General features: G+C 49.7%; 2 protein-coding genes across 2 annotated transcripts; one reads left to right on the top strand and one right to left on the bottom strand.

Annotated features, from left to right (window-relative positions):
- Positions 1-2,021: 2,021 nt before the first annotated feature.
- FOXG_19179 (uncharacterized protein) lies at positions 2,022-2,162 on the top strand (the record flags this gene model as incomplete). Its single annotated transcript, XM_018399380.1, has 1 exon — positions 2,022-2,162. The coding sequence occupies one exon, from the start codon at positions 2,022-2,024 to the stop codon at positions 2,160-2,162; it is 141 nt and encodes a 46-aa protein (XP_018241718.1).
- Positions 2,163-7,676: 5,514 nt separating this feature from the next.
- Positions 7,677-9,475, bottom strand: FOXG_06083 (uncharacterized protein). Its single transcript, XM_018384587.1, has 2 exons — positions 9,013-9,475; positions 7,677-8,963 (listed from the first exon to the last, which is right to left on the bottom strand). The coding sequence occupies exons 1-2, from the start codon at positions 9,227-9,229 to the stop codon at positions 8,251-8,253; spliced, it is 930 nt and encodes a 309-aa protein (XP_018241717.1). The 5' UTR covers positions 9,230-9,475; the 3' UTR covers positions 7,677-8,250.
- Between the last annotated feature and the right edge of the window lie 3,169 nt (positions 9,476-12,644).

Raw genomic sequence — 12,644 nt, 5'->3', positions numbered from 1 at the left:
CTCTCTCCTGTAAAAATTCTTTCTTGGCACGCACTGTTAGTGCGGTGCTAGGAGCGGGATTTTCTGCAGGCCACGCGACCACACAAAAACTGCGGGGACGCTATCGGCTCCCTAACAGCAGTTTTCAGAGAAGGAATTTTGGAGAGTTCGCCTTCTCTGACAACACCTTTGTCGGATCTAATGGCGGCACCTCAGAACCAGAACGCCTTAGATATCGGAGGGCGATGCCCCGGGCATTCGTAGCGACATCCTTCCGATCAACGACGCCGATTGCGATGGGTTTTTCTCCTTTAAAGGCAAGCCGCACCGTCGGCCTCTGATCCCTTCCCGAGGTTTTTCCCTGCCGCCGCGACAGTCGACTACGAGCTACAACTTGGTTACTGGAGATTGTGGACTGCGTCAGCAGATGTAGTGATGCGCGAGAGAATTCTGGTCGGTGGAAAAAGTTCGACAATAGATTGCCCTCGAACCCGCTGACGGGTGACGGGCTTGAGAAATACAGCACCTTTTGTGCCATTGGTATGCTGGATGGTGAAGGAAGCGGGGTATCCTGTACCTAGCTAGCTCAGCACGTCTTTTGCTCCAGTAGGAGATTTGGCTTCGTTACAGCCACCCAGACGAAAAATACACATACATACATACATACATACTCTTCATGTCAATGGGTCTGGGCACATGAATCGCTGTTCTCTGTGTGTTTGAAGCATCCCCGGAGACTTATTACCCGGGTGTCAGTATAGTAAGTATGTGTTCTTATTCTATATTCTAATCCGCAATTAGAAGAAAAGACCGTGAGGCCAAAATGATCTAGAACAAAGTCGACTTTCGCCATCCAAAAATTCTTCGCCAAGGAAGTCATATTGTTCGCCCCTTTCGACGTCATTGTTTAGGGTAGCTTGAAGCCTCGGAGCGACAACTTTCAAGGCCGTATTACCAATTGTCCCGGTAGGAAAAGCTTCTCCCAACGTCATAATAAAGGAGAAGTCTTTTCCATTTGCAGTAGAATTGCTCCTGTCCGTGTCACGGCAATTGCCGGTGGCTGGTATGCGAGTGACATGCCGCCGGGGGAACTAACCCACCGCGATAGCCTCAACTCATGACTTGAAGTTGTCACTCCGAAATGCAAGGAGAAAGCAAAGCGCTATAGTTGAAGACCCGGCAGCGAGATCGGAGTCTCCGGTAATGATAAGAATTGACAGCTTATCCACACCGCGACTCTGACAAGCTGACACTGAATCAGTAGTGTTCAGGTGAAGGACATGTCAAGAATCACCTCGACAACGTTGTGTAACCATCAAACATCGCTAACTGTCTTTAACACATATATAATAAAACCCCTTGCTTCTGCCACAGGCCTTGCTGCAGCTAATATTCCCTATCACAGACAGTCTGCGGGCCGCATACCAGCTAGAAGCGGCAGTCAGCTTATAGAGTCAAGACAATACCTCGGCATGTATCAATAATGATATCCAATAGCAACCACACAATGTCAATCCACTCATTCAGGGACCGAAAACTATCGATAGTAACTTGAGTCTATGACGAAAGGCTGACAATTCCGTATAGAGCCTCTGTCGTCTAAACATTTGGAGCGAACACGAGGTGGTGAAACCGGTTTCAATTCGAAACAATGGAACCAGTTTCGTTTGAACTCAAAAGGAAGAATGCAACAGAGACAAAATCGGTAGTTTGCCCAATGTTGAATATCTCCGTGCTGTAAAAAAACAAAAACAGGGAGACAGAGTGGTAAGGTAAGGTAAGGATTCTCCACAACTGACTGTGTCTCCCGCAAAATGAAACAAAACACTCCCTTCAGCAACCTCACCAAAAAGCAAAGTATTCGCCGAACAATAAGACATTTTTACTTAACTCCAGTCCGTGCTTTGAGTTGAGGCTTGTTCCGCGTACAGATTCTGCGCATCCGAGTGCAAGCATCAATATAAGGGTTCGATGGTGAGGACGCAACGAGGGGTCCCAGGCGACGATCACTGCGAGCACATAGAGTTTGTAGAGAGTCAGCCATGAGTGTCAGTGTAAGGCAAAGGATGGATCTGTCATGTCTTGGACAGAGTGACATCGCGTGGTCTCTTCCCCTTCGGGCTTTCATGCTTTTGAAGCGAAGTGCGCTTGGCCACAACCTGGCCCCTGCTCCCGAGACCTGAGACGCTCCGGCGTGGGCCCTCTTTGAGCCAGGGCTTAGTGTTTCTACCGGTACTGTATTTGCTTTTTTGAGTCACGGGCTGCGCGTGGAATCTGCTTATGTGAAGATGATAAAGCTTGTCTAGTTGGAGAGTACGTACACTTGCAGTACTGTACACGTATAGACTTGGCGCGCGGCTGTTGACTGCCATGACATGATATTTTGGCTCCTCACTTGGGGTATAGTATGATGGACTATGATTGACAGAAATGAAGATCCATCAATAGGGTCGCAGCATGCTAAATTAGGTGCTGGGGACTCACAGTTTATTTGCGAGCCCATGGAAACCTTGTTGTTTAGTCCTGATTCAAACACCGACAACGGGGAACCGAAGCTGACAATGTTCAGGCTCAGGCTCAGGCAGGTTCAGATTCCACAGCCTTTCAGCTGACCTGACCTGACCTCCCTCGATTCCCGAAGTCGATCCCGTTTTCACCAAGGCCCAACATGGCAATGTGTCCGATGTATAGTTGAGTGATTTGTGAGATGTTTCTCCCTCAACCCAGTAAGGAGTGTGATATCAAACTCTCGTTTAGATGGTTTGCGACGCAGTGGCTGGCTATACTAAGCTTGGCTCAGTTGACTTTTACGACAAGGTGACATGGTCTGAGACGAGAAATGACAAACGACCGCTCACGAGCTTGGCGATGACCCTGTTCTGTTTGATGAGGACGTCTTACAAGTGGGATAACATCGTGAAAGTAAGTTTCTGTGCCTCTCTCCCGAGTCAGTCTGCCGCAGAAAGTTGGCAAGCTACCTGGTCAGGTTGAATCTGGGAAAACGTTAGATGATACTCGGCTAGGCGGCAAAAGCAAATAGGGATCACGGAAAAGCAGTTGCTTCCAGTAAAGCCTGGCTCTAAGTTGACAGGCACCGGGCGCTGCGGGTTCTAGCGGAGCTTAACCTTTTGCATGGTAGGGCACTGCAGTATTAGCAGCAGCATTAACATCAGTCAGGCTACCTACATGTAAGTGTAGCATGGCAGGATAGGAGCCCTCGTGGAACAGGGTCTCTGTCGATCAATATCCTTGATTGACAGAAGGGATGAATCCTCCTGAGTGGACAAAGTGGATGTCGATATGGCCGACGGCACAGCCATGAGAGGAAAGGACTGCGGCAAACTCCATAGTCAGACTCCATACTCCATGCCATAACCATGGTCCATATTGATACCCCGTTGCACTGCGTTGATATGCCACCCTCGATGCTTCAGCTGTGATCTCGGAGTGTTTGAGGTGCGGGATGGATCGAGGATTTGGGTCAAGAACGAAGAGGAGGGAGTGACTTGGCCCTGCGGTGACGAGTGTGATTCGGTGACCCCTATGCTTTCACGGCCCGACATGCCACATCGTTTCCAAGAGGATGGATCATGGATGGGTAGATCTCCCATGCGTAACAGGGAACATGACCTTGTGTCGCATCTTCATGAGGTGCCCACAGCCTTGCAGACGATCCAAGCTTGAGAACGTTGTTGTTCAACAAACTCAGTTATTGACGTTTAGATAGTGTAGTATATATGCAAGCTGGATTCTTATGTGCACCGTTATTGTGATGAGGCCATCAGTGGCGGTCTCATTGCAACCACCGCAACAAAGGGATACTCCAAGTTGATATGACAGTTACACAAGGCGAAGCTGACTTGCTGGACATGCGATGCATGCGCTGTTGGTCCCTCGAAACGATGTCATTATGTCATGCAAAGACGGTGAAGAGCAGATGTAACGGTTTCCTGACTCGAAGCGAAACCCAGGAACTCCCTGGTTGGTATCCGCCGTTGCAGTGCCATCGCGGGTGGGCAATGGAGTGATTGTCCTCCTGCACTCCGTCCTATCTCTGTCTCTTTTTGCCGCCAAGGGGCCGCAAGATGAGACGCAACAAGCAATCAAATCACATTATCATTGGAAGATCTCAGGGGGCGAAAAACGAAAAGACACAGAGAGAGGAGAGAGAACTCAGAACGGAGTATCAATCAAGTTTGGGAAGAACCCGGCAGTTGAGCAGAGTTGGCCCCTGCGTAAGCAAGCGAGAGCGTTGTGATGACGACGATACATTTGGCATGGTTTGTATTGGATGGTCTTTGATGTGAGTGGGATCGTGTGAGGTTGGGGATGGAGAATGATAGATTACACAGGACGGACTAACATCGGCAAACCTGACTCTGTCTACGGTAATGATATGTTCTTTTTCACCTCCTGCTTTTAGCAACAAAGTTTAAGACACGAGTTAGCCGAAGAGATTGAAAATGGATCAATTCGATGTGATGCGATACGATGCAATACGATAGATGACAAGGTAGGGATAGCCCGTCTATATGTCGTCCGGACTATAGCTTTCTAAGGGCTGTAAAAGCGTCAGGTCATGATCGCAGAGAGGCTACTGAAAAACTAAATTACGATATCAGAACCCATCAGTAATAAAAGCAAAGACCATAAACAAACACGGACAGCATCACGAGTCTGGAATCTTGGGAGTTTCAACAGGCTTGATCCTGATAAAACCTCGTGCTATTACAATGGATGTCATCCATGCCCTGGCCCCTTTGCCCGTTTTTGGAACCAGGCTAAGGTACGGCAGTGAGGGAGGAGGGAGGGGTGCGCATGCTCGTAGCGTGCCCTCTCAGTGTCTGTGTGATTCCAGGGTAGAACCCCTGCTGGGAGATCCCCGCCCCGCGCCGCCGGGCCACACACCCCCTGTGACGGGCGTCTGGCTGCTGCTGTCCCCTTGGGGTTTAGCTCGAGGGCGCTAAGATGAAGATGCAGGCATCCTTGAAATCTGCTACTGTAGAGGCGCCCTCGGAGCCGGGGGTAAGTAGCAGCGAATCGGAGGTGTGCGGCTATCATCAAACGTCTGGGCGTCAATCCTCACCCTCGGGAACTCTTAATAATGAACCATTGATGAGGTGGTACTGGGCTGTAGGTAGTGGTGATCCAGGGAATTTTATATGGATGCCTAGCTGATATCTGGAAATACCCATGCGATACGTCTCGTACCACCGTGGTATCCCACGTATATCCCGTACCTCCCTGGTATATGTCGTCGATTAATTCTGAGCCATCTCCAAACAATAGATCTCATCCATCCCATTGCCATGGTCCTCTAGCAAGCATCACCCCGGGAACAAGACCATGTCTTGCGATCATTCTCCCCCTTCCAAACGATCCAGCGTCTTTCTTTCTTTCTTTCCTTCTTCTTTCCTTTCCTTTCCCTGCGCCCGCCCGTTATTTCTTAACCGTCAGAGATGGATCCAGAAGTTCTCCGCTCAAGGGGGAAAAAACGTGGCCCTGATGGGACCCCCCCTTGAATGAATGGAGCTGATAACACCGCTTCTTTGAGATGAGCTCTCCATCGCATGGGAACCTTGGACCGCAGCCAAAGCGTAGAAGCATGAAAGAAGAAAATGTCCGAGGTTCTCTGTGATTTCCTTTTTGCGAGTTCGTGGATCACGATCAAGCTCGTGCTTGGTTTATGCAATTACGGGTTTCCCGTCGTATTATCAATCCGAAGCGTTGAAGATGTCTGTGACACGACACGTGCGTGTGCGTGTGCGTGTGCGTGTGCGCATTCAAGTCCAAAACAAAGCTTTGAGGCTATCGCAAGGTCGGCCGAAAAGGAATTAATCACTTCAGCCTCCCCCAGCCCAGCCCGTGGACTAAACTCTAGCTTGATCAATTACCGTGCTAAAGAGACAGCATCATCCGGTGTCATGGTCCTGTTTCTGGTCTGTGCCGTTTTCCTGGCTGACTGCGACGTCCCTTGAACTGACTGACCTCCGGCTCTCACACGCACTAACTTATTAGCATCTTTTTTTACCTCAAGGTACTTACCTCAGTGATGGGACAGGAAAGAAAATCACTAGACTAACGGATCTGCGCCATGCTTTGTTAGGAATCCTCCTCGTGGCCGTGGCCCCTTGATTAAAATTCAATTCAATTCAAACTCCCCCAGCCCAGCCCAGCCCAGCCCAGCTCAGGTCAATGTCAAGTTATTTCCTCCGATGCTAGTCAATCAGTATCACCCGCTTGTCTCAGGCGAGATGGCCTATCGCGTTGTGTCCGAGGTAACACTATGGAGGGTAAGGTACAGTAGCTTATTTGTTTTTTTCTCCCACTGAAGATCGCCATTAATTGTGCATGGCTATACCCTTTTCCGGTTACATTCACAATTGCAACTCTACATACAGAGCATGCACTGTACAGTACAGCAAGGCATTCAATGCTGCTCATTTCGCTCATTTGCAATGTTCTATGCTGCAATCTTGAGTACGTACTAATAATTACCGAGGCCCTACTATTGATCCAAGCATCAAATAAAGAAAAGAATGGATGTGGAAGTCGATCATTCAAGCCCTTGTCCCAGTCCATCAAATACCTTGCCCTTGCCCCTGTCATAACTCACCAAGACCAAGTCAACAGTCAGCTTCTCCAAGTTAACTAAGTCAACTCTCACACAGACCATAAAAAGACACGAGGCAGGCGGAGTAACAACCCGAACCGGTCCGCCCAGCCTTGACATGAGCATGAGCAGCAGAAGGTGAGGGAACCCCAGGTTTAGCATACCCCTACCTTTCCCTTCCTTAGGTACCTTAGCTGCTTAGCTGCCCTACCCCTACCAATTGCATTCCTCTTTTGGGTGCCTCTTCCCTCCAAGTTCAACATTGCGCCGACACATCCCCCGATGACTTCCTTCCATTCTTGTCCAAGCTACCCAACTTGTCATCAATGACAAAGGGACCCGATCCCTCGGGGCACCTTTTATTTTCGCTCTGTACCCAGAAATTACAGGGACCCTCCAGGCTCTTGTTAGATGAAGTCGCAGTAGATAATTCCAATTCTTTTCAAAAACATCGTATAATCGTCTTGCACGAGTCAACGACGTCACTTCGCTCAACAGTATGGATCCCTCTAAGACCCGTTCATGCATCCAAGGTCCTTGAAAATGCAGTCATTGATTGAATGAATGAATGAATGAATGAATGAACGGCCAAGAATGCACTGAATAGGCATTGTCATTCATTCATTAGCTGATGTTACAGTTGCAGTTGCAGGGAGATCTTCTCGTCATCACTGCAGCGGTCAAACCTTCTCAGACCAATCAAGATCCACTCATCTCGTGGTGTCTCACCCGCAAAAGCAACGGCATATGGCAGTGGTACCTTTGAACTTGCAACTCACAGACAGACAAGTCATAACAATCACGACAATAGTAATAGCACATGCTCAAATTTAACCGTTGCCTGTCATGTACTGCCTGTCCTTCCTTCTTTTGTCTGGTCGCCTCATCCATGTCTATCAGCCGATTCCATCTTTGATGGTCCATGCTGCGCACTCACCTTCTAGTTCTCCCCGTTTCGGCCACTTCTCCAGATATCCCTATTGGCTGGCGTACGTGGACATCGGTAGAGCATTAGACCGAATTAATTTACTCCGTTGCTACATGCTCATTCACTTTTTCATGTCTGCATGGCTCCGGATTCACATCTTCATCTCGGGCAACGATTGTGCTTTGATCTTGTAATATTTTGATATTCAAGGCTCCATAGCCTCCCTGGTCTTGGGCGTATCGTATCCGCCTCTCGCCATCTCCGTCGCGTCGACTCTCATCAGTCGATCTCTTCGTGTGCCGATAAAAGAGCATACAGTAGTAAACTAAACGCCGTGCATGATGCTTCGCTAGGTTCTCAAGCCAGTTTCCACCTCTGCGCCGTCTAAAATGACCATAGCTGCCTCCCAAAAAAGTAACAGACAGTTTCCGCCAAAGGAATACAATAATAAAATAACACAATACACCAGGCTTCCAGTAATACAGACCAGCGTCGTGAAGAGAATGTAGCTTTTCCTCCCTCCGACTTTTCCCCAGTTGACCGCGACGCCAAGCCGGGAAATCCTTAGACATGGGTCTAACCAGGATTTCCATCCCAATAACAAGTGATAAGACCGGATCCATCCAGGTCTTGTTGTAATAATGCTCGTTCCGTGAGGCATTATCATCTCGAGCTTTCTCTGGTATTCATCCCTCTTCGTAGAACCATCTCGTCGTCCGACATATATCCCTCAACCCCGAATCACAGACCCATTAAATTCGAAGCTGTGACAGCCCCGTTCATGACGTTTCATGTTGCTGCGTACGCTGAAAGCCTTGCCACATCCAGCATGGGGACACTTGAAGGGTTTCTCTCCGGTATGTGAGTGACTGTGGATTCGGAGACTGCTGGGCCTGCTAAAGGCTTTGTTGCAAGTCGGGCAAATATACCGGTCCTGGCTTTGCGGGAATGCCGCCGCTCCAGTTGGGTTTAGATAGTGATGGTGCTGCCAAGGATTTGCTCCCGAGGGAGCAGGTGCCGGCATGCTCACTGGTGGGGGATAAGCCTGTGGGAGAGGGCGCTGGTAGTAAGGGTTCATCTCTTGAGGCTGGACAGCAGGAGGCACCTGTGCCGCCGGGTAATAAGCGCCCACTGGTGCTGGGTTGGCGTATACCGTGGGATGAGCTTGCTGAGGATAAGGAGCCGTTGCTGGAGGTGTTGCTCGAGGAATAGCCGTTACTGATGCCTGACGCTGTGCATCGGCTTCTAGAGGTGGTGTGGTCTCGTAATAGTATGTTCTTGGTGCTGAGCCTGGATACGCCTGGTTGGATGGTTTCCTTGTGGGGGAGCTGTAGCCTTCGAAAGATGCATCTGTGCTCATAGGTGGTGTAGGGGGAAGCCCCCGGTGCGATGATTTAGCCCATTCAGATCCAGCTCGGCTATGACCATGTGAAGGTGGAGGAACTATGAGATTGTGAGCGAGCCGCCCTCGTGGTCATTAAGAACGACTTACCTTCAAAGCGAGGAGAATGTTGCCGTGAAGTTGGTGAGGACTCACTCGTGGGTGAGCCGGCATCGGCCAAACCCAAGAGGTTCGAGATTGAGGGTAGAGAGCACTTTTGTTCCTCCATTGGGGGCGAAGGAGGCTGATACTGGTCGCGTCGAGTAAAAAAGTGTGTTTCTTGTTGATTGTATTGGTTAGGCATGAAAGATGCAGCTGCTGTATGCATTTGCGGATGGTCTCGGGATTAACCAGGATTTGCTGGTAGAAGTAATCGGAGCAGTCAAGCCAAGTAGCCAGTATATTAAGGCAGTATCGTGTCTGGTAAATACCGATGATATTATGGGTGGGAAATGGAAAGGCACTGGCAAATATTAATGATGAGCCTTTTGTACTGCCAAAGTCGTATTCGATGTGAAGAGTTCTTAGAAGCTCATGCTAGATGCGAAATAGTCGGGGACTTGGGAACTTAAGTAAGTCCTTGGTGTGGGAAAAGGACCTGTCAAAGGGTGGAGGAGACCCGTCTATCAGATCTGAAGACCGTAGACTTGTTTTGATGCGTCTACGCCCCCTCCAAAAGGGCCTTCCAAGCGCAGCTGTCACAAAATTGGGAGTGGAGCCCTACCAGTGCTCAAATCCTGGGACTAAAGGGAAATCGTTGGCAACTGGACAGGGTCACAAAGGAGACGATAGGCAAGGGCAAGGGCTGAAGGATGCTGACGGGAGGTTCCCTGATGCCGCTCGATGGACCTAACCTCTTGGGTTTGTGTTGAACATCTGCCCCGGCAGTGACGTCCCCACTCATGAAGGAGATGTTGTGACGACTCTGATGGTGATCTTGAGCAAGGGAGGGGCGGTTTGTATGTCTGTCTTGGGTCAAGAGGGAGTGTGTGGAGTGTGGGATACCGAGGTACATGCACACGCATCTCTACGTTAGCGCTCGGCGTAAGGGTGTGAGTGAGATCCACGAGTGTGTGTGCTAGAATGCTTGGCCATGCGCCAGGATATCCGTGATCGCCCCGTGGTCAAACGGTCGATAGGCCGGATGGCTGGTTGGCAGGTAATGGTACGTACAGCACCGTCTGTATCAGTATCAGTCGTTGTAAATCGCTATCCCTGCCCTGCTCCTAGGCATGGCTTTCGTGGGGTCTCATTTGCCTGTGTCGATGCCATCGAAGACATGTCCCCTGGCTCTAACGACCGTGCCCTTTCCTGCTCCTAAACCACTGCCTGCCCTCAGGCTCACACTCATCTCAATGGATCGTGCATTAAGTTCGCCGAACAAGGCGGTAGTGTTTGTGCGTGGTGACCTTAGCCCCAAATCAACCAGAAGGTGCTCTCCGGCGCCGGGAGTTCCACGCGCCCGGCCGAGATAGGGCGTCCACCTAACCTGGAACCTTTTGCCAGGCGTGCCATCCCGACCGCCACTGCATCGAGTTCCGGACCACCGTTTCCTTATTCGGTGTCAGAACCGTTCCTAGTGCTCAACTCTCGTTCCATCCTGGTTTCGTCGCTGTGGCCTGCATTTGTGTACATACTGTCCAAACCGCTGAAGCTTCCAATAACTTACCCCAGAGCTGATCCAGCGCCCGCGCTCGAGTTTGATTAACAAGCGACAAGACAAGATCGGTCCAAATAATTATTTTGGTACAACGCAATGCAACCTCTTGCGTGCCCATGATGAAATCTTTAGATATTGAACTTTCAGATCGTACCCGGGGCTTCACATTCTCTGCGTGATCTGCTCACATTTTCGTAATTTGCCGGTTCAAGGCTCTGTTTATTGGTTCTTACGCGAAAGCGTTTCAACCCGTGGCAGAAAAACCCCTTCCACGCAGTTAATTTGTGCCGGCCGCGTTTTTTACTAACGATGTGAAAATAGGAATTGGACACTAGGCTTAGTGAAGATAATGAGCTTGTGTTTTCATGTTGGGCTTGGGCACTTCCTAGCTCTCGAACCAAGTTCAGATGATTTGCGCAACAACGAGCAGCGGCGTACCGGCAGTGCGATGATGTCGTCGTATTGGTGCGACTGGTGTTCGTTCGGGCAGCCACGCTCCTGGCGGCCTTTTCGTCTTCACCTGTGTCGTCACTGGCTAAGCAGGCTAATTTGGATGATCGTCGTTTTAGCGGGCGCCTCCCCTTCCTCGCTTACACTGGCGGGATTTCTTGGCGTAGGGTTCAGGAGGTGGGTGTGCCGTTGCCAGTGATCGACCAAGCTTCTTCATGAGGAGGGACAGGGGCATGAAGCCAAGCGTTCGGTGCTCTGCCCTGCCCTGTCTGGTCGACTTCTCCAAGCAATTGGTTCGAAGCAACAATCAAGCTTCCCAGCTCGCGAGTCATGAGAGTAGTATCGTGCGAGGTCTGTATACGCACATATACATAGTAACGCAGTACGTATCCAATCCCTGACTCTAGAAAGCTGGCTTTGTCAAGCGTTTCAACTGGATTCTAAACCTTGAGCTGCCGCTATGAAAAATATCGGCTCGGGTTGTGGGCGTCAAATGTTTTCTCCAAGAGTGAGCACATCGAGGCTTGGCAAATGATGTTGAGACAAAATAGGACAAGCCATCCAGGACGGCGCGTGTCAAACTTTAAGCGACAACACGTGCCAAGTCCCTTTTGATTGCTTTTTGCCATGCGATAGTAGCCACGCTTCCGTCAGCCACAGCTGTATCGAGTCATAACTGTATGATGAAGCTTCATCCCAAAATGAACTCTCACGCATTCGTCCACAGCTTCGTCTAATAGTGTCACCCGGGTTATTGTTTGGAACGAACGTGTTCCTACCAAGCTGGTTGCTGAACTGCAGGGACATTCAAAGGGCTGGGCTCGTGAAGCCTCATATGCCTTTCTCGTATTGGTCCTGTTACGATACAACCCTAGGATGAAATGCGTGATGTGACATGCGTGGTGAGATTGGTTTGCGTCCTATTCGTATCCTCGATCGATTTACTCCGTCCTTAGTCAGAGATGATCTATCCCAGCTTTGTAGTTCTCCGGGAGTCCCAGAACCCAATGGACGATAGTCAGTTAAGATATGCTGATCCTGGCTGCCCAGGGATCTGCTTAACTGTTCTGTCAGTTACTTGGCCGATGAAACGGATATGTGATGGGCCCTCCCTAAGTGCATGAAGACCCTGTCGACGTCATCGCTAGTCTTCGCAGTGTCGGATCTTTATTAGTATACCGAACTCAGATTATAACAACACTTGTCTGCACAGCGACGGCAATTCTGAGGCACAGTCGGCTTAGCCGTCAGTGGTCTGTGTGGGATGTGGGATGGCCCAATGATCAGCGGTGTGTTGGATGCCAACTTTGGGTTCTCTAGATGAAGTGCACGAACTTGTAATTGCGTGTGGAGTTCTAGGCGGCGGATACTGCATAAGCCAAAGCTTCAAACAGCTGTTTGAACAGACAAATACTCTCAGAGGCAGTAGCTGCGATTGCACAAAAACAGATATCTAACGCGAATTGCGATGTTCGCGAAACTTAAACAGTGACGTAACAGCTGAAACATATTTTGTTACTGATGTGGTCGGTGTAAAAACAGCCACAAGCCGATCTGGTTTCTGGGTGGTGAGCAGATGATCGCAACAGAAGGTTGTCGAAAGTCACATAGCGTGTCTGTCGGCGGAAGAACA

This window comes from Fusarium oxysporum, chromosome 2, assembly GCF_000149955.1.
Source record: "Fusarium oxysporum f. sp. lycopersici 4287 chromosome 2, whole genome shotgun sequence".
NCBI classification, from domain to species: Eukaryota; Fungi; Ascomycota; class Sordariomycetes; order Hypocreales; family Nectriaceae; genus Fusarium; species Fusarium oxysporum.
This window is presented reverse-complemented; position numbering and strand designations above follow the sequence as displayed.